This window comes from Impatiens glandulifera, chromosome 6 (assembly GCF_907164915.1).
Source record: "Impatiens glandulifera chromosome 6, dImpGla2.1, whole genome shotgun sequence".
Taxonomy (NCBI): Eukaryota; Viridiplantae; Streptophyta; class Magnoliopsida; order Ericales; family Balsaminaceae; genus Impatiens; species Impatiens glandulifera.
In genome coordinates, this window is record NC_061867.1 from 15852813 (window position 1) to 15876978 (window position 24166).

Here is a 24166-nt window from a genome sequence, read left to right on the forward strand (position 1 = left end):
TAAAATAAAACAAAACAAACATTTCTATATTATATAAAAGAAGAGATATGTGAGGAAATTTAGGAGAGTGGTTAGAAAAAGATAAAATAGCGAGAAAAGAGAGATAAATTTTATTATTTTTTCTAAATTAACTCTCTTAATCATTTCTGCCTTTTCCCGCCCCATAAAAACGAAATAGCATTAGATCCCACCTCTTCTCCCTCTTAATTTATCTTTTAATTTATCTTTTTATTGTATTCCTTTTAATTAATTACTTATTTTATTTAATTATTAAGTTTTTCTTATTATTAAATATAATTAATTAATTCATTTTTAATACATTTTTTTCTACTTTATTTATTTAATATTCTTTAAATTTTTTAATATTAAATATTTTGGCCATGTTTAGAAAAAAAATATATGTAATAATAGAAAAAAACAAATACACCAAAATAAATAAATATTCTTAACCGATATAAAGAATATTAAATAAATAAAGTAAAAAAAAATTAGAAAATAAACAATTAATTAAATTTAATGAATAAGAAAAATATAATTAATTAAATTAAATAAGTAAAATTAATTTAAATAGAAAAGTAAAATAAATAAAATAAATATACAAAAGGTGGTAAAGATAAATGAGTAATTTTGAGGATAAATAGATGTAAAAAGGAAAAAAGTTATTATAATATACAAATAAATAATTTTTTAATTTTTTAATAGCTACAACATGTAGAAATGGAAATGTTATACCACGAACTGAAAAACCCAAAAAAAATTATTTTCAATTATTTTTATTAGGGTATTCGAAACCGGACCCGAATGGATTGGTTTCGAGCCAAAATTATCCGGAACCAAAAAAACAAACAAATTATCTGAACTGATTGATTTCTTTGGGTACCCGACCCGTTGGGCTAAAATACCATGCCTACCTATGTAATCGTATTATATATCTTAAAGATGATGACCAAATACATGAGAATTCAAGTTGGAAGCAATACAAGTAGATAAAACCAAACATTTGTGTTACAAATGAAAAGTAGGATGAGCTTGTATACATGAATCTTAAAGATGAGAACCCAAATGTATCAATATGATCAAAATCACCAAACAATAATCTATATATTTACTTTCAAAATAAATGCATCTTAATAGTTGAACTGCAAATGCATCTTAGCAACTCCAACTAGATAGAAAAAAATCATTGCTAAAAATTCAGGACAACACTTAATAGTATCCTAATTTGTTGAGCAAAATATAACAAATGATTATAAGCATTAGAAAACACAAATTTTTATTCATAAATGGTTGCATAAGAACCCTCATTTAAGTACAAGAGTCATGGACAAATCTAATTAGAATTATCTAAGACATCATCATGTAGAAGCTTAAAACATAGTCAAAATGCTACTCTAGCAAAAACAATGCAAAATTGGAATAGTTAGTTTAGTAACGACCAATTTCATAAACTCTGATTACCCCATCTGTGTATCCATCGAAAAGAGTACTTCCATCCGCACTCCAATTCAAGCAAGTACAATATATTACCTACAAAAGATTGATTACCCATATTAAATCAAGCAAAAGACAATCAATTCTAAGCAAAAGTTACCTTAGTTTTTGCGCAAGCTGGTTGAATAGAACCATCAACACCCATATCACTCTCAGATTTAAGATCAATCTTCAAATCAACAACAATATTCTTGCTCTCCAAATCCCATATCTTAATACTAGATTCCGTAGAAGCACAAAGCCAATACCTATTCGGACTAAAACATAGAGAATAAACAATCGAACCAGCATCAAGCGAGTAAAGTTTCTTCCCCTCAGCCAAATCCCAAAGTAGAATTACACCGTCTTTACCACCACTAGCACAAAGAGAAACATCAGGCGACACTGCAATAGTGTTAATATATCCATTATGACCTTTCAACGTATCATTAAGCTTGCAATTACTTAAGTTCCATATCTTAATAGTCTTGTCCCAAGACGAAGAAATGATCATTGGCTTGTCATTACTAGGGTCGAACCGAACACAACTAACCCAATCACTTAATTTTTAAAGTGTCCGGATTGGCGAGTCGAGAGTTGTGGTTAATTTTGATATATATGTAAAAGTAAATGAATACTTGGGTCGGATTGTGGGTTGATCCGCCCATAAACTTAAAACGATTAAAAATGTTATATGTATGTTTCAAACTTGCAACATAATAAAATAAGTACAACCCTTAACGAACTAGGTTATTAATATTTCAAATTAGATGAACGCGGTGAACGCGGGGCAATTTAACAATATAGGTTCAACTTTTTAACTAATATATATATATATATATATATATATATATATATATATATATATATATATATATATATATATATATATATATATATATATATATATATATATATATATATATATATATATATATATATATATATATAACGATGCTTAATTTTTAAAGCGTAATTGGGATGTGCTTTGCCGATGAATAATTGACCGATATCAATTAAAAGTGGTCAAAATATATATACATACACAAAATTATAAAATTACTTCAACAAATCATAAGTGGTTTAGCAGTTAAAATGTTAATATTTTATACAGGTGACTAGGGTTCGAATCCCTACAAAAGAAGTAATTATTATATGTGATTGCGCGAACCTTGATAGTTAAAACGGAAGTGAGAATGTTGGCTTGAGTAACGCAATCATTGGTGAAAAAAATCTAAGGGTTCATTTATGAAGGAAATGTTGCCTTGAGTAATTAAACATTGGTGATAAAACCTAAGGGTTCATTCATGAAGGGAATGTCGACTTGAGTAACACAAACCTTGGTGATACCTAAGAGTTTATGCCTAAAAGTGTAATCGAATGTTTATGAATGCACTTTCGAATAATTATTATATGTGATTGCGCAAACCTTGTTTATTGAAACGGAAGTGAGAATGTTGACTTGAGTAACACAAACATTGATGAAAAAAATTTAAGGGTTCGTTTATGGAGAAAATGTTGACTTGAGTAATGCAAACATTGATGATAAAACCTAAGAGTTCGTCCATGAAAAGAATGTCGGTTTGAGTAACACAAACCTTGGTGATACCTAAATGTGTAATTGAATGTTTAAGAATGCACTTTCAAATTTAATTATTAAATAATCAAAATCTTTATAGATATAAAAAATATAAAAACTTAAATGAATTAGTTAGATGATTTTTTTAATTTTTTTATTTTTTTAAATAATTATATAATAATAAGTAATATTATACCCATTATAAATTTATATTTTATTGATAATTTGATCCAAAATTCAAGGAAGATTTGTTTTATTGAAATTATTTTTATTTTCACATAATGAATGTTTTTAATTTATATGATTTTGGGTAGGTTTAAAAAAAATAATAAAATAATTTAAATAAAACGATTGGATAAAGTTAAATTTTGTCATATTTTTTAATAATTAAATAAAAAAAATATTGAATTAAATTATAAAGTCACATTTTTAACATAATATTTTTTGGATTTTTATATCATTGCAAATGCACGGGTTTATGCTAGTTTAATTAAAAATGATAATATATAGAAGAGTGATAGATGAGAGAATGACAATTTACTACATAACCGGTCTCTATTGCTGTCCTAATTTGAATGATACATAGTTTATAAATAAAATCATTTTGTTTACCTTATTCATTAATATTCATTCTTACACTATTATATTAATTTTAACTATTAAATTGATTATTTTATTAATTAAAATATTAAAATACTTTATTTTTATTAAATTTTAAATACATAAAGAAAGTTTATCAATTAAATTACTTAAAACTCACAAAATTTATTTTTTATGTCATAAAGATTTTATTTTGGTTTGTTGAGAAATCAAATGAATATATTTGAGTTATCATTAATAGTGTAGATACTTGTAATTTTAAAAACATATTTTTAATTTAAATATATATTCTTATATTTTAATTAAACTTTTTAAATATATATTTGTTAATATTATTTAATATACAATTTATAATAATATTTTTTTCTAACTAACTCAATTAAATAAAACGATCCATTTTCATTGTCACATTGACATGTATTATTTAAAAAAAAATATATGATTATTATTATCATTAAGATACACACAACTTTTTAAAATAAATATATCTAATATTGAGTATATTAATTGTTTGAAATTATAAAATAATAAACAATTTAAAATTAAGATAAAAAATATTTAGTCATAAATGTTATTTAAATTATAAAATTATTTTTATATTAAATAATAAAAATTTTATAGACAATTTAAACCTAATAAATTATAATAATTTATAAAAAAATTATAGGACCAATAAAAAAAACTAAATTTTTTTAATAAACTCAAATCAAACCATTCCTAAGACTAATAAAAAAATGAGAGAGATGAAATTGTACTGTAAAAATATAAATAAAATATTATTTATTTATAAATATTTTAAATAAAATTAATATTATTTAAATTTAATTAATTTAAAATTAGTTTTAATTTGTAAAAATTATGTTTATTTCAAAATTTAATGTTAACATATATTTTAAAATTTAATAAATATCTAAAGTTAAAAAAAAAAATTAAATTTATGAGTTTAAAAAACATTTAAAAAAATATAAATTTCTAATAAGAATCAAATCAATTACACAATTTATCAAGTTAGTTACTATAGATCAATTTAGATATTTTACTTAAAGTTGTGTCATACATTTTACTCTTATCTAAAGTAATGTTAGATATGTTTTACATTATTACCAATCTCTTATCCATTACCACAATATTTTTTATCACAATTTTGACAAACCAACCACCAATCAAACAATTCACATATCATATTGCGATCTCACACACTTTCACACACATATTATCTCTTGTCAAATCAATCACCAATCTCAATTGACCTCTCATATCATGACCTCACATTTTCATATGTCTCTTATCGTACTCGATAAATCAACTACCAATCTCAATCGATCTTTAGTATTTTGAGCTAACACATTTTCACATTTCGGTCAATCAAAATTTCATTCATATTATTTTTAACCACCGATATCTCCTTTATTATCCGTCTATTATCCTCACAAATCTCACATCTCATCTCATTATTTTTATCCTTACCGCGACCTCTTTTATCACCAATGGACTTCTTATCTTGTGACTCACACTTTTTCATATTCATCTTTATCCATTCAGAAAATCACACACAAATCCCAATCAACTTTTAATCTCGTGATCTCACACACTTTTACAATTCGAATAATCAACATTTCATTCATATATTTGAACCACTAATATCTCATTTATTACCATCCTCTTTTATATTACCGCGACCTATTTTTTTACCCCCACTTCAGTAAACCAACTACCAAATCTCAATTGAAATATCATCTCGTGACTTCACACACTTTCACACACCTCTTATCCTTATCAAACCAACATCAATCTCTCAATCGGCCTCTTATCTTTTGATTCACACTTTTATATATATCTCTTTGTCTCCTCGATAAATAACTCACCAATTACAACTGACCTCTAATCTCGTTACCTCACACACTTTTATATTTCGGTCAATCAACATCTCATTCATATATTTTTAACCACTAATATCTCATTTGTTACAAACCCCTTAAATTATTCCCCACTTCCAGCAAACCAAAACCACCAAATCTTAATCGATATCTCATCTCATTACACACACTTTCACATACCTCTTTATCCCATGTCAAATCAAACAACAATCTCCCTAATCGACCTCTAATCTTGTGGTTCATACCTTTTTATATGCCTCTTTATCCCCCTTGGGAAACCACTCACCAATCCTAATTTCGACTTATAATCTCGTGACCACACAAACGTTTATACTTCGGTCAATCAACATCTTATTTATATATTTTTAACCGTTGATATCTCCTTTTATTATCGACTTCTTATCCTGACAAATCAACAACAAATCCTCACCTCGCATCTCATCATATTTATCTCATCGCAACTTTTTTTATCCACATTTCAACAAATCAACAACCATCCCTCAATCGATCACTTCGGTCAATTAACATCTCATTCATATATTTTTAACCACTAATATATAATTTGTTAAGAATACCTCTTATATTTACCATCACTTTGGCAAACCATCCACCAAATCCCAATTCATTTCATCTCGTGACCTCACACACCTCTTACCCCCTCGACAAACTACCCACCAAATCTTAGTCGACCTCCTTATGACTCACATTTTTTCATATGCCTCTTTATATCATCGGTAAACCACCTACCAATCTTAGTCGACCTCTTTTACCCCCACTTCAACAAATCAACAACCAATTCTAATTGATCACACACCTTTTATCCCTCGTCAAACCAACCACTAATCCTCAATTGACCATCATCTTATGACTCGTACTTTTTCACGTGTCTCTTTATCCCCTTATATGCCTCTTTACCCCATCGGTAAACCACCTAACAATCTTAAATGACTTCTTTTATCCCCACTTCAATAAATCTACCAATTGATCACACACCTCTTATACATCGTCAAACCAACCACTAACCTCCTAATTGATCATCATCTTGTGACTCACATTTTTTCATATTTTCATATGCTTCTTTATCCTCTCGGCTGACAAACTATCCATCACCCGACCTCCATCTCATGACCTCACACTTTCAAATGCTCGTCAAACCAATCAATAATTCCGAACTCACACTTTTACATACCTCTTATCCATTGTTTAAATATTGTGCCACCATATATATTATACTTAAGAATGAATTCTTTTACATCAATCTCTCAAATATTTATAATACTCACTTTTAAATTTATAATTTTTAGGATTCAAACTCTAATCTTATACATAAAATATGAACACCTTAACCGTTAGACCATTTGATAATATTGAAATAATTTTATAATTTTTTGTATGTATACATATTTTGTATTTATTATTTATTACCAATTAGTTAATTAGTCGACATTTTGTAACTTACATTTTTTACATATGTTTCTTTATCATATTTTCAGACGCCTCTTATCCTTCGGTAAACCGACCACCAATCTCAATCACAATTTTACACGCCTCTTATCCTTCAGGAAACTACATATCAGTCTCAATCGATCTCTAATATTGTGACCTCACGATTATTTGTTACCAACATCTTATCCCTTAACAAACTGTATCTCAATCACACTTTCAAACGTCTTTTATCCCTAGGAAAATAAACCACCAATTTCAATCGACCTCTAATTTTGTGACTTCACACTTTGGTTGTATTTGTTTTGTTATGTTGTAAGTTCGAAACATACATATAACATTTTTAATTTTATTTTTAACGATTTCAAGTTTATGGATATGAGTCAACTCTCGACCTGAATATATATAGATAAGAACATTGTTTTCTCTTATTTAGAAAGATAAATTTAAGAGAAATTGATAAGTCAAAATTTCTTAGGTTTCCCTCCCATGGTTTTTATAACATCGGAATGTGCCTTATTTTTATTTTTATCACTCAAATTTGTGTTGATGTTGCGTTTTGTTTGGTTCGGTATCCTATTTAGTCGAATTGGTTTTTTTGTCTCAAATTTGTACAGTCGAATTAATACTTGTACACTCCGATTGTGTTGATGATCTTTTTTCGTGTCCGTGTAAAAGTAATATAGATGCTAACTTATTACCGTATTCAAATTTGTAGAGTAACCAATAAATTCGTGAATTGAATTCTAACTTAAAAAACGATTTAATTAAAAGGGGGTTAACTTTGATTGTAAATTACTTGTTTACTTCAACAAAATTATAGAAGACATATATGGATTTAAATAGATAGAATGTATATAAATTTAGTATAATAATAAAATATAAATTTACAAATTAGTTATTTATTTTGAAATATAAATAAATGATTTATACAATTTGAATCAATATGAATCATAATTTATGGTTGTCATAACTTTTTCTATGCATATAAATGTTTGACCAACCATTTGGACTCGAGAGACTTCTATAGCCTGTTTGATCTTGGTCAATTATTTATTTGATGATATATATATTTAATTTTTTAATTAATTTAATTATTAAAATGTTTTATTTAAAATTTAATAAAACAAAATTAATGTATTTTAATTATTAAAATAAGTAATTTGATAGTTAAATTAATTATAATAATAAGATAGAGAATTATTTTATAAAAAAATAATATTAATTTTTTTTTAAAAAATAAACCCATATCAAACCAACTCTAATAACAATAAGTAAATAATAATGAAACTCAAATTTAACTAACTACAAAAATCATTAATTAAAAAAATATATATTTAAACATAACTGTAAACACTAATATCCCTCTAATATATGAAATTTAAATAATTATTTTTAAATAAATTTTGTAATTATATATTTAAAATAATTAAAATAAAGGTCAAAATAAATAATTATTTGAAACAATTATTATATTAATTAATTTTAAATTAATTATATAAATTTTAATTAAAATATTAGATAAAAACAAAATAAATAATTATTTTAAAAATAACGTTTTGAAAAAAAAAAACAGAAAATGGAATTCAGCTTTTATCTACTATTGACCTAATCAATTGTTTTGCCTTGTGAATTCAATTAAAGGCTTAATTCTTGGGAGAAAAAAAAGTTGTGCCTTTAAAACTCAAGAAAAAGACAAACAAAAGAAAGTCGAAATAGGGTGCGAAATTATTATTATTACTCTTTTTTTAATATAAAATTTAAAATAATTTTATTTTTATCAAATATACAAATATGCGTTTATATACCTAACAAAATACTTTATTAATTTTAAATTAAAATATAAATATTTTTCAATCAATTGTGATTTAATTATTTTAAATTTAAAAGAGGTTTAAATTAATCATAAAAATTAATTATTGTCATAAATAATTTTAAAATATAAAAAAATTATAAATCTTTTAAATAATTAATTTAAACACAAATAAATGTTAAAATTTCTAAAACTTTTTCAAAACAAAGTTTCCATTTATAATAACAAAAATAAAACAAATGGAATATAAAAATGTAACCACGAAAACCAATAAAAACTTATTTAATGCAAAATTCTTCTATTATAATAATTAACTTATGAATTTTATAATTATTTTTTATTTATTAAATTACTATTAAGAATTAAAATAAAAAATAATATCCTAAATGACTTAATATAAATACTGAAATATTTCTTAGTGATGTGTATAAATAAATAAATATGAAACATTTGATTGATGATTTTCATTTAACCTGTGTTGGGTAGAAGAGATTAAATATTATTATTTTGATTATCACTTACAATAAGGCAGACAATCATAATCACATACGAAAAGGAGAGTTAAACAGGAATAGAATAATAAATATAAAAAAAAAAATTGTGCTCTTACAGTCAGATGGCAACTTGTAAGTTTTCAATAAAAGAAAAGTATATGTCAAAAAGGTCCATTTACTGGCCATGGTCATAAAGATCTATATGACCTAACAAAGTCATGGCATGCTCAATTATCTCTTAACCTAGTTATGTTAGGTTCTTTAACCATTGTTGTAGCTCACCGTATATATTCCATGTCTCCTTAGTCCTTACCCATATCTAGCTAGAACACGCCTCTTTCTAGACAAGCAAAGATAGCGGAAAATGAGAAAGATACATACATAACGAAGGACTATATTAGGATGGGCCCTAGCGGTTAGGCATGCAGGTGGGAACGCATTAATAAATAGTTAAACGTGAGTGCTCTTGTCATTTTCCAAGAGATAAAATGTTTCTGTGATGCTGATTCGACTGTTTCACTTATACATTGATAATGAATTATGGCAATATTTTTTTTGTGGGAGGAAATCAGGTCTTTTGGAAAAGTAAGAAATAATTTTATAACACAATCAAAATCAAGTGCAATATTGTTCTATGATCCAACTTACATGTGAACTCGTATGAATAAAATATTAGCTGTTAAGGTTCCACTAGATTTTGTTTATGTCATCAAGGTTCCACTAGATTTTGTTTATGTCATCGATAATGGAGATTGACATAAAAAATCTCTCAATTTGAAAAAATCAAGAAAGTGCAAATTATTGCAGACTTTCAAACTAAAGACCAAAATCTTCTCCAATCAAATACCAGTTTCGTTACAATTACTCACTTTTATAATTATTAAAATAATTTTTTTAAGAGATTTGATTAGATTATATGAATCTATTTAAATATATTATAATGTGAATGGAAAAAAATATACTTTTTGATTTAATGAATTTTTAAATAAGGAGAGATAAGGATAGAAATTGGAGAGAACATCAATCTATTGGTTTAGAAAATGAAAAAAATGTGAAAAAAAGAGAGAAGTTAATCAAAACTATTAAATCATATATAGGAATTCCATAATTCAATGTGGGATTAAAATCCCATTCCTTAATATTTAGAATCACTACAATCTTCATGTTTAATCGCCCGTCCACCCGGGCAACGTCACCCGGGCAACGTCCCGACAATCTCCCAAAGTTCCCGCGCTTAGCCACCCGACGTTCACAGGTTGAATCCCCGACAACCGTCAAGGTTCCGAGCAACTCCCCTCACAACCCGGGCACAAACGGTTCAACGCAGTGCCGACTCTGATACCAATGTAACAACTCCTATGAGAACTACACTTTAATATTCATTCCTTACTCAAGTTCCCTCTCCAAAATCATTTATTTAAATAAAATTTGTTTGAACAATTTTTCTTTACTTTGTTTTGATTTTATCAAATAAGCTAGAGAGCTTGCATATTTTCTTTCCTCAAGCATTCAACAATGGCTGCCCATCATCATGAAGATACCACCTCCTCCATCCCATCTCCAATTATCATGGTCATGGTTCCATTTACAGCTCAGAGTCACCTTAACCAGGCCTTACAACTCTCTTTCCTCATCTCCTCTTACCAAATCGAAGTTCATTATGCCGCCTCTTCCAAACACAACCGTCAAGTCAAGCACCGGTTAACCGGAGGAGAAGACAAATCATCAGATTTATTATCCAAAATCCACTTCCATGATTTACCCATCCCTCATTTCCTATCCCCATTACCAAACCCCAATTCAACAACAAAGTTCCCTGCACATCTCCAACCATCTTTCGACGCCACTATGCATCTTCGCCACCCAGTTGGCACCCTTCTCCGACAACTCTCTACCACCACAAGAAGACTCATCGTCATCCACGACACGCTTATGTTCTCCGTCGTTCAAGATGTTGCCGACATTCCAAACGCTGAATCCTATTCTTTCAGGTGCGTATCAGCCTTCTCCACTTGCTGTATGAAATCTCTTTACAAAGGAGAATCTATACCTCCTGTGGAAGAGTGTTCCCTCACTAATGAGATCAAAAGATTGGCCGCGGATCAAGCCGAATTCGTCAAAATTAAACAAGGGGATATTCTCAACACTTGTAGGCAAATGGAAAGTTCTTATCTTGATTTACTTGACAAGAATGAGTCAAACTTAAACAATAAACAATGGGCTATCGCACCATTAATTAATCGTGTTAGAAACATAAATTCAACCGGGGGCGGGAACGAATGCTTGTTGTGGCTTGAGAAACAGCCGCCAAAGTCAGTTATGTACGTTTCATTTGGGTCATCCACTTCAATGACAGATGAACAAATTGAGGCTATGGCATTTGGGCTTAAAGAAAGCAAACAAAGATTCCTATGGGTGTTGAGAGATGCAGACAAAGGTGATATTTTTACAGGAGAAGTTAGGAATCTGAAACTGCCAAATGGGTTTGAAGAGAGTGTGAAAGAAACTGGAATGGTAGTTCGGGATTGGGTTCCTCAAATGGAAATACTGGCTCACCGGTCGGTTGGTGGGTTTATGAGCCACTGTGGATGGAATTCTTGCTTGGAGAGCTTGAGCTTGGGAGTTCCTATAGCTGCATGGCCAATTCATTCGGACCAACCTTACAATGCTTTGTTCATATCTGAGATATTGAAAGTGGGTATTGAAGTTAGAGAATGGGCAGACCAAAGTGAGGTAGTGAGTTCTTTTGCCATTAAGAGAGCGGTGGAACGACTGATGGATTCGGAAGAAGGGGAACGGATAAGGAAAAGGGCGGAGGAAGTCGGTGGTCTACTCAGGGATGCGGCTGAGGAAGGAGGTGTTTCACAAATGGAGATGGATTCTTTCATTGCTCATATTACTAGGTAAGGTATATGTTTGTTGATTATGGTTTGAAGAGGAATGCCCTGGTCATTAAGAATGCTTAATTGTAAGAAGCTTATGAAAATCTTACTTTTGATAATGTATTATTGTACCTTATTGAGCTTGAGGCTATGGGTTATGTTGATGTTAGAGCTACAAATGAGTTGAGTCAAGTTATTCATTTGTGAGTGTCGAGTCGGCTCGTTTAATATTCGAGTCGAGTTCGAGCTCATATAATGTTTGCTCGATGGCTTGTATATAATATATATTTTTATTTATTTAATATTAAAACTCAAAATTCAACTAATATATTTTTTCTCTTTTTTTCTCTTCAAAGCTCATATGAAGACACCACAATCTATAAAGTAAAACCCTAATTTCTAACATATCTACGTGACTATTCATCTAACTTAATCTTCTTCATCTAATCTAATATACGTGCCTCTTCTTCAATTTTTTCATCCTTCCTTCATTTTCTCTTCCATCTTCATTTTCTTTCACTCTTCATCTTTTCTTTTTCATTCTACATCATTTCTTTAGCTCTTAATCTCTTTTTCTTTAGTCTTCACAATTTTTTCACTCTTCATCTATTCATTTTCTTTTTTTTGTCTTCACATCTTTTTTATTCAGAAGAGTCTTATATTACAGGTAATTAAAATATTTTCACTTTTATAATAAATATTGTTTTTGCTTTCTATTTAACTTTAATTTCTTTTTACCTTAAAGAAATCCAGCAACAAATAAATAAATAAACTATTTTATTAGTTAACTCATTGATAAGGTAAATCTTTTTCATTCTATTTATGTTTATATATGCTTCGATTATTCTATACATAGGTTGAATAGATATATAGAATAATGAGTGATGATAAAAATGACGGAAAGAGATAAAAAAAAAGTATAATAAATTATATATAATAAAAATATATTATATATAATATTGAAAGATATAAAAAGGTTAATATATTATATATAATAAAAGTACTATTAAGGATATAATAATTAGTTTAGTATAAAAAGAAATAAAAATGGTTAATATATTATTTATAATAAAAGTATATTATATATAATATTGAAAGAGATAAAAATAGATAATATATTATATATAATAAAAATAAATATTGTGGATATAATAATTAGTATATTATAATATATAATACTTAATATATTACAATAAAAATGGTTAATATATTATATATAATAAAAATTTATTATATATAATATTGAAAGAGATAAAAAAAATGTTAATATATTTTATATAATAAAAGTATAATATATATAATATTTAAAGAGAAAAAAAAAAGTTATTATATTTATTATATATAATATGGAGAGAGAAAAAGATATATGTGTTTGAGAAAAAAATAATTTATAAGATTAATAATATGTATTATAATATATAAAAAATAATAAATTTTTGCTATAAATTCTTTTTATAATGTTAGAATCTCGCTACACTTACACCCAAATAACTCAAATATATATAATAATATCTAATAGAAATTATATCGAAACAACGTCTTAAAAGTTAAATTTTAGTTATTTGTTTTAAATTTTATTTTTTATATTAATTATTTTTAAAATTAAACATTTCATATTATTGAATGCAGATAGTTATACGTGTGCTATGATTAAAGAACATGAGTTAAAAAAGATTAATATATTGAATGTTCAAACAATTTATATAGTTTTGTACTTTGATTTTTGAATTTTATGTTTTAAAATTTTAATTAGTAACGGTGATTTAATGTTTTGGATTATCATGTTTTAAAATTTTGAATAGTTATGATTGTTTCATATTTTAATTTTGAAATATCATGTTTTAAATATTTAATATGTTTGAAGGTTTGATATTTTAATTTTATAAATAAATTTGGTTCGAGCTCGATTTCGAGCTTAAAAATTCAATTTTTGTTTAAGCTTTCGAGTCGAGCCGAGCTTGTAAATAATATAGTTGAGTCGAACTCGAGCTCAAATTTATAAGCTCGTTCAAAAAAAAAATTGAGTCGAGCTATTAAATACTTAATCGAGTCGAGCTCGAGCTCCATCAAGTTAGAGCTCGGCTCGGCTCATTTGCAACCCTAGTTGATGTTACGGATAATGGATAATGGAGGTGATGTTTCACTTTTGTGTATATATGTGTCACTTTATGAGTGTGATACCGACACTATCGGTACTTGTAACATCAAATTAACCGAGCTATAGACAGAGAAAATGACAAGAATATAATAGTTGGAACTATTAATTAATTAAATATATTAAAATTTATAAAGATTAATTAAATATGTTAAAATAAAGAAAAAGACAATAATAACATAACTATAAACACTTATTATTTATATTAAAGTTTAAAAAGACATTTTAGAATTAATAATTATGATCATATACTTTTAGAATTATTTGATGAATTTCAAACAAATTTAAATTAAATATATAAACAAATTTCTAATAAAATTAAATACGAATCTATTTAGAAATAGATATAATTGAAATTGTGTTTAACGAAAAAAATATTATTAAATTTGTTAATATATAATGAAAATATATTTTATACCATCATTTCAAATAAATATATATTTTAAAAAAATATTTAAAAAATAATAATCTTTTTAATAAAAAAATTGTTATTCAAATTAAGATTATTTCCAAATAAAGTCAACATTATAATTTAAATATTGTGCAATCGTAACAAAAAAAAAAACATATATAAAAATGAGCAAATAAAAAAATTGAACACCAAAACCTAATATTTTGCTACATCTACAACTACATTCTACCCATACATTGCACATTTTGTTCAATCTCATTATCGGTCTACTTCTACCCTCACTATGTGCATTTTTCTCCAACTAATTCATCATTATCGGTAACATATATAATTATTTTGTGCATTTGATTAAATTCGAATCACCATTCTTTTAATCCCTCAAATTCACATACATCCTTCTTCTAAAATCTGATCATTCCTTTAGTCCTTCATATTTACACTCACATTTATATATCATTATCATTAACATTTTAATCTTTATAATACACTCTTTAAAATACACAAAAACTAAAATAAAAAACACAATCTTAAGTTCGAAATGTGAACACTTTAACTAATACATCAATTGTGATTATTAAATTTAATTTATAATTTGTGTATGTGTATATTTTGTATATAAACTCGAATGTATAAAAAAAATTAATACATTATTTAAAAAATTTAATTATAGAGGTAAAATATTTTTAAAATTTAATATTAAATTTTGTAGTATAAAATAATTAATAAAAATAGAATTATTATTATATATATATAATTATTTATTAAAAAAAATCAAGTAAAGAAAATATATAAGATTACAAATTAAAAAAATAATACGAAGAAGACATTAAAAATATATTTTAACTTAATAAAAATAATGGAAGAAAAAATTAATATAAAAGAGACGATTAATAAAATAAATAAATTTATTTTTATTTAAATATATAATGAATTAATTTTTAAATTAATTATATAAATATATATATATTATTAATACAAATAAAAATTTTAATATATAAAGACTGGCGTAGATAGTTACTGACATATATTCATAGTTAATGAAAAAAATTAAAATAATATTATTTAAATTTATTCATTAGATTATATACTATCCAAAATGTTCGATCAATCACTACATTTACCATCATTATGCATTAACAAACTCGTCATTATTGGTCACCTCAAACTTTACTTTCGACAAAATATTCAACTAATCAAACAAAATAATTTTTAAATAAGTTGATATATTTATTTAATATATAATTATATAAATTATTAATAAAAATAAATTTTTTAATATAGGAAGACTGACCCACCTAATTATGATTAATGATATATATTCACAATGAATTAAAAAAAATTAAAATATATTGCATCTCCGGGAAATAGTCATATAATTACTCACCACACGTAATTATTATTACCTTTACCATCACTTTCAGCCTAACATAGTATCCAACTAATCAAATAAATTAATTTATTTTTATTAAATATATAACAAATTAAGGAACTTAAGGAAGTTTGTGTGCCCAGGAGCAAGAATAAATGCTGTCAGAATAAGTTTGTCAAAATTGCATCTCGATCTCCGACGATGGTCGAGAAGGCCAATGACGGAAAAGGAGTCGTTGGTACTTTAGTTCTGTAGCTCTTGCTTGAGTTAAAAAGTAAAATCAATGGGATGCCCGATTTCCCATATTAAGGCGTATTGCGATGATCTGGCTTGACTAAAAGGAGAGGATCGATGTAATTGAGTCATGTTGTGTTGTTCTTAAAAATAAAAAAAAAAATAAAAAAAAAAAAATATATATATATATATATATATGCAGTAGACTCATAGTGGGCTAATTCATAAATTGAATCAAATGGGCCTTTTTTTTAACTAAGCGGTAGAGTCATGCTCTTTAAACGCCCTAAGAAAGAGGGGCGTAAGTCATCGCTTCCGAAAAAGGTTTTTATTTTCCACGAAACTCCTGTCTTAGTCTTCATTTTGAAGTAGAGAATATAGTAGGAAAAAAAGGTAACCGCATGTGAGTAGTTTTTTTTAAGTAATTATAATGATAAGTAGTCGATTAGGAGAACTGTTATGTCACATATATATATAACTAAAGAGAGTATCCGGATATAGGAAAATCTTTCTTAAAAGGTCCAGAGAACTCTCATAGCAGTAGTTATAGTATAAAGAATAGGATGAAAACGACTATCGGAGCGTTGCCCAACAAACATCAAATAAGAATAAGAAGGAAAAGCCTAACACTAGGGGATTCAGCCCAAGAACTTTTAAGTTCCTTCTATTTAACTCTTTGACTCGCTTTCTTTTCAATAGCGGAAAGTATATTCATAGTACGCTCTCGCTTCTCGGCCCTCCCCGACATAGCGCTTCCGGGTCTTTCTTCGTCTCCACTGGCAACAAAGAGATAACGCATCTAGCTTGGGTTAGGGCGGGCAAAAGGTCCAAAAGACACGGAGCCGGGGGCGAGTCACAAAATCCAATAGTTCCATTTTCCTTCTTGTTCCAAAATAGGAAATCAAGACAAATCGGGCACTACAGTGAGACGTGAAAACACCCGATCTCATTCCGACCTTGATATGTGAAATCGTCTTGCGCCATATGTACTGAGATTGTTCGGGAGACATGGCATATATATATATATATATGTATACATGTATACATGTATACATGTATGTGTGTACATGTATACATGTATGTGTGTACATGTATGTGTGTATGTGTGTACATGTATACATGTATGTGTGTACATGTATACATGTATGTGTGTACATGTATGTGTCATTATGTATACATGTATGTGTCATTATGTATACATGTATATATGTATGTGTATATATTTATGTATACATGTGTATATATATATAATCAAGATAATAAAAGGTTAAATTGTTAAAAAAATATTTAATTATCAAAATTATATCAAATATGTCTTTAAAAAAAATAATTATCAAAATTATATCAAATATGTCCTTATTATAAATATTTTATTTATTTATAATTCAGGATAATGATATAATCTTTTATTTTAAGCATATAAATTTTCATTTTTTATTTATAATTCATGAGGATGAAATACTTTTATTTTAAACATAAATTTTCATTTTTTATATTAATTTAATATATAAATAATATTTTAATCAACAACTTATATATATTTTATATAGATATATTTGTTTATCATTATAGCAGTCAGACTCAATTCATTAAATGCTTCCAATAATAATATCTCTATGCAAATTTTAAATAGATATATTTGTTTATCATTAAAGACTCTCCAATAATAATATCTCTATGCAAAACTTAACTTAAATTTTTGGAAGTAGTGTAGAGTTCAATTTTACTAATTTTTAAAATAATATTTATTATTATTAAAATATTATTTTTGTCAAATATTTTTAGAAATTTAATTTTCTTATTAAAACATATATAAAATTTCGTAATTAATTATATATTTAGAAAAATAATTCTTATTACATTTCTCAACAAATTTTTTTATTTAGAAGACAACTGTCTCAGTACTTAATATAATAAAAAAAACTTATCCCTTTTTCAAGGACAAGAGATAAGAGATGACTGGAGTTTGGAGGAAATTTGACTAGATGACAATAAAGATTTATTTATTTGATATAAGTGTCATTGCATAAAATTAAATGCGTTGGTGACATTTTTATTTATTTATTTATTTTGTAGACGATTTTGTTCCTGTCGCGAGACGTTCACAATCGCGAGACGAAAAAGAAATAAAAAAAATTGTGTCTCGCGATTGCCGATTGCGTCTCGCGAATGTCGGTTGCGTCTCGTGAATGTCGATTGTGTCTCGCAATTGTGGACGTCTCGCGACAGGGGCAAATGTCTCAAAAAAAAGTGTTACCAGCGCATTTAATTTTATGCGCTGACACTTATGTCAAATAAGACAATCTTTAGTGTCATTTCGTCAAATACCCGGATGTTTTGGGTCCAGTCCAGCCCTTTAGACGACAATTTCGAACTCTTTAAGGTCAAATTTTACGTCAAAATTAATGATTAAGTATGTTTAAAGTTATATATTTAATCCACCAAAATTGGTTGTCTAAAAATAAAAAATAAAAAAATAATGCAATGTTTTTATTTATATATATAGCCTACTTTTAACTTAACAAAAATCACACATTTTGTATGAGTCATCTTATGATGAAGCTGATAATCACCTTTTGAGAAACAAATCAGTTTTTTCCATAGAAGATGGTGATTCTCCACTCAGATCTTCGATCAATCAACCAGATTGCTTCTCGTACCTTCAATTTCGCCGCCTTGATTCATTCCGTCAAAGGACGTCGTTCCAACGCTCGACTCCCTTTCAATCCACCGCCACCACAACTAGCGCTAATCAAGGCGCATTATCATGCTCGTCAGAGTATCTCCATCGATAAACCTTCAATATGTACAGCTGATGAACTCCACTACGTATCCGTTCCAAATTCTGATTGGAAACTCGCTTTATGGCGCTACAAACCTTCACAAAAGGTTATTATCCCCTCTCTCTGCTTATATAACATATTTTCACATTTTTATATACTTTTTTTGCAGGCGCCTTGTAGGAATCATCCTCTCTTGCTTTTGTCTGGCGTAGGAACGAATGCAATTGGATTCGATCTCTCTCCTGATGTGAGAAATTGGAATTACTTATTCAAACTGTGATTATAGTCTTTAATATAGTCTATAATCTGCAGCGATCATTTGCTCGTAGCATGTCCAGTCAAGGTTTTGATACATGGATTTTGGAAGTGCGTGGTGCTGGATTGAGCACAGAGGTTAAGAGTTCATCTTCTAATGGAAATCAAACAGAAATCTATAAATCTGGTAAATTACAATTGTACAGATAGAGATTGAAATTTATGGATGTTCTTTTACTGGATTAAATGCTAACATTCCTTGTTTGATCAATTTGAAAGAACTATTTGCTGAAAGGTAGAAAATCTTTAGGTTAACTATGTTTACAGACAAGTTGCTTCTCGATTTTCAGATTTAAACAAACACTTAGGATACTTCATGAAACAACTTCAGATTATTGAGAAGTATGATTGGGATTTTGATTCTTATTTGGAAGAGGATGTTCCTGCTGCGGTAACCAAACACGGTGTTTTGATCTGCTGATTTTTTCTCATTATGAATCATCTTTGATAATTTCAAATTGTATGCTTTGTTTTCTACTGTTTAGATGGAATATGTAAGAAGAGAATGCAAACCAGAAGATGGGAAGCTACTTGCAATTGGTCATTCAATGGGTGGTATCTTGCTTTATGCATGGCTCTCACAAAATTGTAAGGTTATATTATTCTTCTTAATTATTATTTTTTATTCCTGTTGCAATCATAAGTTATTGAACTATTGGAATGGAATTGGAATCCTAATGTCATTTCTTTGGAAACTGGAATTGTATAATTCAAATCCTATGTTTGGAAAACTTACATGAATTGTAATTTCAATGAATGAAGAATTGAATTAGGGATAAGAAAATGATTTGCTTGAATTCATTGTATTTGAATTCCAATTTCATTGTATTCTCAAACAAGCAATGGAATTCGAATTGGATCCCCAATATCAATTCCATTTCCAATTCCACCTCAAACCAATAATAGGCCAATTGTTTTTTTCGTGATGATGGGTGGATAGTTTTATGTTAGACTATAGAGATGTGAAGTGCATTTATCTTTGGTTGTTTCATGCTATGCTTGATACAGTAAATAGATGTAATACCACATTTTGCTTTTTCCTCATTTTCTCCTTAATGAGACATAAAACATTAACGAATACTTGTCACATTCTATTCAAGTATAATTCTGATCCTCTAGTCAATATATTCATATAGCATGTTTATTTGGATTATTTTTGTGTTGGTTCTAGTCAATGTGGTATAATTGTTTATCCTTGAAGGTCTCAAAGGAAGAGAATCTGGTTTGGCAGCTATAATTACCTTGGCATCTTCTCTAGACTATAGTACATCAAGATCATCACTTAAATGGCTTTTACCCCTTGTAAGTGAAATGACATTTTAACCGAACATTATATGTTTTGTTATTAAACACCTTGACACTTATTTCAACTAAATTTGGAAATTGCAGGCCAATCCTGCTCGTATCTTCAATCTTCCTGTTATTCCAATTGGAGGTTTGTTTACAGCTGCCCATCTTCTCGCATCTCATCCACCTTATCTCATGTCCTGGTTAAGTCCCCAGATTTCAGCTCAAAACATGTTTGATCCAGATTTGCTCGAGAAGCTTGTCTTGAAAAACTTCTGTAAGTCATTTTACAAACGAGCAATTTCTTTTAGACCATTTCTTTTCCGTGTTCTTGCAGTTAGCTTTTCATAATATTCAACAGGTACAGTACCGGCTAAGCTTCTCTTACAGCTTGCATCAGTTCTCGAAAATGGTGGTTTATGTGACAGGAACAAAGCTTTCTTCTACAAAGAAAAACTACACAAAATTGATATTCCAGTTTTAGCAGTTGCTGGAGATCAAGATCTAATTTGTCCACCTGAAGCTGTATATGGTAAGCTTCAAACATTTACAAACTTCAATTTTATCGCATTTCAATTTGTTTGTCACTGCAGAGACATTCAAATTGCTTCCTAAAGATTTGGCATCGTTTAAAGTCTTTGGCGAGCCAAAAGGACCACATTTTGCTCACTATGATCTAGTAGGAGGTGTTGCGGTATCTTCTTAATCATTTTTATTATATGTTTTAAGTTAACAAAAATATGTTACTGAATCCTGATCGATTACTTTTTCATGCAGGCTGCTCATCGCGTTTATCCATTAATCATTGAGTACCTTAATCGCCATGACCAGTGTTGAGTTCATATGTTTGGTAATTGAATCCATGCCTGGACTATTTCCAATTGAGTACATATTTAAGGTCATGTGAAGTAAATAGAAACTATTTAACTAAAGAAACATTTAACTATTGATCATCTCATCTATTATGGGGATCATTTGAAAATGAAAAAAATAGGAAAAAGATTTGAACCTGACGTGAATCGAACACGCAACCTTCTGATCTGGAGTCAGACGCGCTACCATTGCGCCACAGATCCTTGTGAAGTTTATGTAAGATTGTAATATTCAATCAAAATCTTAATTTACTTAGGAAATGTATTTTGTATTAAGCATTATTTGTTTATTTGGAGTAATTTAATATGATACATAGGCATGACAATCTTGGTTTACCCGAACCGATCGGATGAACATACCCGAAAATTGGGAAAAATTGGGTATATAAGTGATCCTAAATTAACGGTGTCAAAGGACAGGTATTCGATATTAATTACATGGAATAGATTTTTTTTTTAAGGACCAATTTGTTTTATAATTTTTTTTAACAAATTTGAGCTTAGTTTTTAACAAGATTTGATTGTTTTATAGATTAACACTAATATATTACATACTATTCTCTTTATTTTTCACCATTAAACTCTGGAAAAGAATGAATAAAGACATTATATATGTGGATATAGATGAGGATTAATCAATCTCATTTTGAGATTATTTTATTTTTCCGTCTAGATAACTTATAATTTAATGATAAACGGATCCCAAAAGACATTGAATTATAATTTAGTACCAAATGACATATCATGATAGGTTAACGGAAGAGCACAAATTCTGAACTACAAAACATTTCTCATTCTCATCCTTCTTCTAAACAGGATTTGAGGGAAAAAAATGTATGATTAATTAAGATTAACTCAAAAATCAAAATATGCATAAAATAATCATAAATATTTTAAAGATGCTTAAAATTAATGTAGGTGGCATGAACAATACAAATCTTGTAATAAATAAAAAAACAAATGTGATATGGCAAAATGATGCCTTCTTGGCCCATAACTCACTCTAAGGACGAGTCCCGAGTTTTCTGCAAAGGCCATAATTTTTTTTAGAGGATTTCCAAAACAATGATGAACAAGAAAGAAGGGAGTGTATCACCCTATCTAATATCTCGGAGGCTCTTGAAGAATATTTGAGAACTCCCATTTATAATTACATCAAACAAAAATACTCAGTTGACGTGATTATAAGTTTTTTCGATATCTAACTTGACAAAAATATATTTGTCGCTTTTTAAATTAGTTGAGTCAATACACTCATTGACTATTAATACTACATCATAGATTTGATTATATTTGATTAACGTCACTTAATTACTGGATATGATTGTCTCTAAAACTCTCTACAACCTGTTGACAAATATTTTGAAATAATTTTATAGAGAGAGGAAACTAGACTGATAGACTTAAAGTTATTCACGTTAATAGTCTCTAAAAGTTTTACGAACGAGACATATCAAAATAGAGTTTTAATTTTTGTCAAATGATGAGAATAATAAAAATGATCAATTATTTTCATAATTTCAGTCTAAAGAAAATACCATTCCTTTTAAAAAAGACAAAGTAATTTTTTTAACATCCTATGGCTTTATCACTTACGCACCCATTAATGACCTTCTCAATCTCCTTCGTCGAAAAACAAGCATCCAACATATCTTTTGCGATGTACTAATTGAATAAAAAGTAATATCATTCAATTTATGTCTAATCTTAAATGTCTTCTGAAACAAACTCTTATAGAATTTGATAATATTTCAGAGATTTCTGGTATACTATCATGAACTTTCCCCTCGATCGAGTTCAAATTAATCACAATATTTCTTGTTTGTGCGTTAGAGATCTCATTGAAAATTTTGGTGTTTCTATCTCTGACTCTTAACCATGTAACTCTACTACGCTGGTACGCCCTAATTTCTTCTTCCTTACAATTATCAAGTCACTTACTAACAATGTAAATCCAATAACTAATCTCTTATGCGGAGAGTTCACAAATCTCTCCAACCCCGTCAACGACATTAATTTCATTACATAGGTTATTTATCTCCAAGAATCAACTTTTGAGAAGTTTATACAGATTCATTAAGTTCATAAAAAGATTACTTCACGGAGATCATTTACAATAGAATAAAAATTAAAAATTATTTTGAACCTGACGTGAATCGAACACGCAACCTTCTGATCTGGAGTCAGACGCGCTACCATTGCGCCACAGATCCTTGTGCAAGTTTATGTAAGATTTTATTATTCAATCAAATTCTTAATTTACTTAGGAAATGCATTTTAATATATTTTGTATTAAACGTTATTTATATTTGTAATCTTAATATAAATAATCGGATATAATACATAACTCGAAGAACATGTCCCAAAAAATGGGTATATAAGTGATCCAAAATTATAGGTTACAAAGTAACCTGTATTTGATATTAATTACACATAATCAACTTTTTAAGAACTCAATTTGTTTTACAATTTTAATTTTTTATAAACTTTTATTTTTAACAAGATTTGATTGTTTATAAATTAACATTTTTTTTTACAAAGATTCGTTTGTTTTATAAATTAAACATTTTAAATGAGATTA

The 24166-nt window shown here is 27.8% G+C and overlaps 3 protein-coding genes and 2 non-coding genes across 5 annotated transcripts; 2 read left to right on the top strand and 3 right to left on the bottom strand.

Annotated features, from left to right (window-relative positions):
• Positions 1-1359: 1359 nt before the first annotated feature.
• On the bottom strand, positions 1360-6726 carry LOC124943244 (guanine nucleotide-binding protein subunit beta-like protein). The gene is made up of 3 exons (XM_047483784.1): positions 6716-6726; positions 1592-2030; positions 1360-1527 (listed from the first exon to the last, which is right to left on the bottom strand). The coding sequence occupies exons 1-3, from the start codon at positions 6724-6726 to the stop codon at positions 1426-1428; spliced, it is 552 nt and encodes a 183-aa protein (XP_047339740.1). The 3' UTR covers positions 1360-1425.
• Positions 6727-10791: 4065 nt separating this feature from the next.
• LOC124943245 (zeatin O-glucosyltransferase-like) lies at positions 10792-12189 on the top strand. Its single transcript, XM_047483785.1, has one exon. The coding sequence runs from the start codon at positions 10792-10794 to the stop codon at positions 12181-12183; it is 1392 nt and encodes a 463-aa protein (XP_047339741.1). The 3' UTR covers positions 12184-12189.
• Positions 12190-18875: 6686 nt separating this feature from the next.
• On the top strand, positions 18876-21857 carry LOC124942342. Its single transcript, XM_047482822.1, has 9 exons — positions 18876-19217; positions 19281-19358; positions 19424-19553; positions 19717-19817; positions 19912-20014; positions 20628-20728; positions 20816-20990; positions 21075-21245; positions 21307-21857. The coding sequence occupies exons 1-9, from the start codon at positions 18936-18938 to the stop codon at positions 21417-21419; spliced, it is 1254 nt and encodes a 417-aa protein (XP_047338778.1). The 5' UTR covers positions 18876-18935; the 3' UTR covers positions 21420-21857.
• On the bottom strand, positions 21718-21789 carry TRNAW-CCA. The gene has a single exon. It is a non-coding gene; the product is annotated as a tRNA-Trp (tRNA).
• A 1869-nt stretch (positions 21858-23726) lies between the features above and the next one.
• On the bottom strand, positions 23727-23798 carry TRNAW-CCA. The gene has a single exon. It is a non-coding gene; the product is annotated as a tRNA-Trp (tRNA).
• Between the last annotated feature and the right edge of the window lie 368 nt (positions 23799-24166).

Excerpts from the sequence above, each read along its gene's own strand:
- LOC124943244 (XM_047483784.1), bottom strand. Across the intron at positions 1,528-1,591 it reads CAGCTTGCGCAAAAACTAAG|GTAATATATTGTACTTGCTT; the intron begins GTAACTTTTGCT and ends AATCTTTTGTAG.
- LOC124943245 (XM_047483785.1), top strand. The coding sequence starts at position 10,792 with ATGGCTGCCCATCATCATGAAGATACCACCTCCTCCATCCCATCTCCA.
- LOC124942342 (XM_047482822.1), top strand. The coding sequence starts at position 18,936 with ATGGTGATTCTCCACTCAGATCTTCGATCAATCAACCAGATTGCTTCT. Across the intron at positions 19,218-19,280 it reads GCTACAAACCTTCACAAAAG|GCGCCTTGTAGGAATCATCC; the intron begins GTTATTATCCCC and ends CTTTTTTTGCAG. Across the intron at positions 20,015-20,627 it reads TGCATGGCTCTCACAAAATT|GTCTCAAAGGAAGAGAATCT; the intron begins GTAAGGTTATAT and ends TTATCCTTGAAG.